The sequence below is a fragment of the Apium graveolens genome, chromosome 2, assembly GCF_009905375.1.
Source record: "Apium graveolens cultivar Ventura chromosome 2, ASM990537v1, whole genome shotgun sequence".
In the NCBI taxonomy this organism is placed as follows: Eukaryota; Viridiplantae; Streptophyta; class Magnoliopsida; order Apiales; family Apiaceae; genus Apium; species Apium graveolens.
Window position 1 is genome coordinate 20,898,937 of NC_133648.1, and position 3,183 is coordinate 20,902,119.

A 3,183-nucleotide genomic window follows, 5' to 3' on the forward strand; every position below is an offset into this window, starting at 1 on the left:
GTTAAATGATCAGAAAACAAATCATCTAATTGATTTTAGTATGTTATTTATTTTATCACCTGGTTGTATCGACAGTTGGGGGTTTATCTCGGCTGTATTATATTCAATTTAATGAAAATTTTCTGCATTTGTCAAAATTTTTTTTGCATAAACTCAGCCTTTATACGAGGATTTTTTAAATGTTAACTTCAAAATATAAAGTTGCAAAATATTTTTTTGGTATAAAAGTAGTTGAAAATAATAAAATAGTTTAGACTGATGTAGTATTAGATTACGTGAGTACTCCACATTTGCTCCTTCTGATTGACCGGAATTTTTTACCTTCTGATTGACTACAAAAAACTCAAACTTGGTTTTTTAAATGTTAATTTCAAAATATGAAATTGCAAATTGTTTTTTTTGGTATAAAAATTACTGAAAATAATAAAACAGTTTAGGACGTTTTAGTAGTAGATTAGCATATTACTTAAAATTAAACAGTGCTCTACATAATTCGCGGGAATTTTCTGTATTCTGATTGAAATTCTCTGTATTCTGATTGGCTACAAAAACTCAACTTTTATATGCAAGGATACTGAAACTTACGAGTTGATTTCCTTTTAGTAGTATATTTGAATGCACACTGTATGCTGTTTTATTTTGGAGTGGTTATTCGGCAGCATCTCTTCTTACAAACCAGTAAAGACAATATTCGCGCTTTAATGTTCTATTCAAAACTCTTAACTGAATTTCTTGGATACTTCATTAGCCTTCTTTTTCATTGTTCCAGGCTAGAAATACATTAAGTGGTCGATGAATACCAAGAACATGTGCATTAGAAACGAGTTTGCGTCTTCTAATTAGCTTTAAAGTTTTATTTCATCCCACTATAAATTAGAGCCTTAAGCCTCATTTCCTTAACACTACAGCTTTCATCCGTTGATCTCTTTAATTAGCTCGGGCTTAGTGGTTAGCAATGAAGAAAGCTATGTGGATGTTTTTTGCATTCTTTGCCTTGCAATTGCTTTCATCTTCTTCCCAAGGTAAGTTTCAGCTTGCTGTTCTATTTTCTTTTATATAAATGTTGTTAAAGTTTTAAGATCTCTAGTAAAACCTTAAGATTTAGGTAATGTGTTAATATAACATATTGTCACATACATTTGAACTTTTGCAGATGCAGATACAACCAATTGGAGTGCTATTGATTGTGGCAATGATGAAATAATTAACATCGGTGACAACCTACTAGTATGGGATGCCGATGCAGATTACACTAAAAGCGGTATAAATGAACTAGTTCGTAACAAAACAGCCAGGGATGAACTTAACACCCTTCGGGCATTCCCTGGAAAATCAGAAGAGAATTGTTACAATGTGCCTATTATGACACAAAGGCTTCGATATATAATCAGGGCAGGGTTCTATTACGGTAACTATGATGGTCTCTCTAAACCTCCAGCATTCAATCTCTTCATCAACAACAAGAAATGGACAACTGTTAACACGTCAAAAAATGGTGGTGAACCATTTTACGAGGAAATCATATATCAAAACAAAGGATCAGGGGTCTTCAAGATTTGCTTAGTTCAAATTAAAGATGGAGGGGTTCCAATTATTAACTCAATAGAAATGATGAACATATATGATGAATTGTATCCGAAGATGGACACGAACGCCACCTACAATCTTGTCACTAGGATCAATCTTGGTGGATCAGAAGTCAGGTACATCAAGTTCTTTCAGTAATTATTTCTTATCACATTTTAGTTTTGACATAACATCAATCTTAAGTTACTCAATTGAAGTTCTAGTTCTTTAGTAGTAAATGATCCCTAGTAGACTATTGTATGGTTTGACGGTCAGTGTGAGAGCTTATAGGCATTTTTGTCTTGCACTTGGTATATTTATATCAGGTACAACGGGTTCAATGATGAAATATACAACCGGATATGGAGCGGGGGAGTTACATCCTACGCTAGTGTTTCTGGTATTTCTAATTCTGATCCCACGCCAGAGAATCACCCTCCTAGTTCTGTAATGAATGATGCCATTAAGTTTAATGCATCCAATCCAATCAGCTTGATCACTGATCTTCCACAACTGACCCCGCAATCAGCTTACATTGTTTTGTACATAACAAATCTAGGGAGCTTCTCTGATATTACTAACGAAACTGTAACAATAAGAATGGAAATCAACAATGAGGATCAAGGGAAGGTGGAAATGTCATCACATTTCGGCAAGACCGCAGTAGTAACCAAGTACCCTGTGATGGTATCAGGACCAACCATTAATATAACAGTGTCACCTGACTGGCTGCCTTCTGATGACTCCAGCTTTCCGCCAACGATAGCCGCAATGGAGGTGTTCACAAAATGGGATAGTAATAAATCTGCTGCAGCACGTCAGTATTCGTGTTCCATGATCATACTTTTCATGCTTTTCTTTGTAGCATGAGGGGGTAAACAATTTTGCTTGCTTCCTTAGTTGTATTTTCAATAAGGGGTTTAAATTTGAATTGCATACACAAACATCATAACAAAAGCTTCTTTCAAATTACAAAAACACCGTGTACTCAACTCTCAAGGCAAGGCTTCTTATATTTTATTTTAATTTTCTTTTATTGTCAGGGAATGCTATTATTTTTAAAAGAGTAAACTCCGAACTTGTAACCTAACTTAATCTTGCATGGCCATGTGAATTTCAAACTTGAATATTGTGACTAAATATTATTTTTATATTTCAAAGTGATGGCTAATTTCACTTTTTCTCAATAAAATATTATTTATTTTTAAAAAGGTATTTAGACATATTTTTGAAAATTAAATTAATATTCGGGCATTATAATAAAAACTTGAAATTCCGATCACCAAAATATTAAAATGGGTAACATTTAACTGTCACTTTATAATTTACTTTTTAATTTACTTTTTTCAAAACTTTGTTCATGTTAGCTACAAAAAATCTGTTAGACATAATTTATTTGGATGCCTATCTTCAAAATTAAGATAAAAAGTAAATTTTAAGAAGTACAACCTTGCTCTTTTTCTTTCAATAATGGTTAATTTAAACAAATTTTCGATAAAATATTTATAAATAAATAGTAAATATGAAAATGATCACAACAAAAAATATGAAAATTATTTATCAATTTCCTTTATATAATAAGAGAACGTGTACGCTCCCCTGCCCCTTGCTAAAGGA

General features: G+C 32.5%; 1 protein-coding gene across 1 annotated transcript; it reads left to right on the plus strand.

Annotated features, from left to right (window-relative positions):
- Positions 1-825: 825 nt before the first annotated feature.
- On the plus strand, positions 826-2,479 carry LOC141705860 (putative LRR receptor-like serine/threonine-protein kinase At1g07550). The gene is made up of 3 exons (XM_074508733.1): positions 826-1,022; positions 1,154-1,703; positions 1,893-2,479. Exons 1-3 carry the CDS (start codon positions 956-958, stop codon positions 2,434-2,436), a joined length of 1,161 nt encoding a protein of 386 aa, XP_074364834.1. The 5' UTR covers positions 826-955; the 3' UTR covers positions 2,437-2,479.
- The last annotated feature ends 704 nt before the right edge of the window (positions 2,480-3,183 follow it).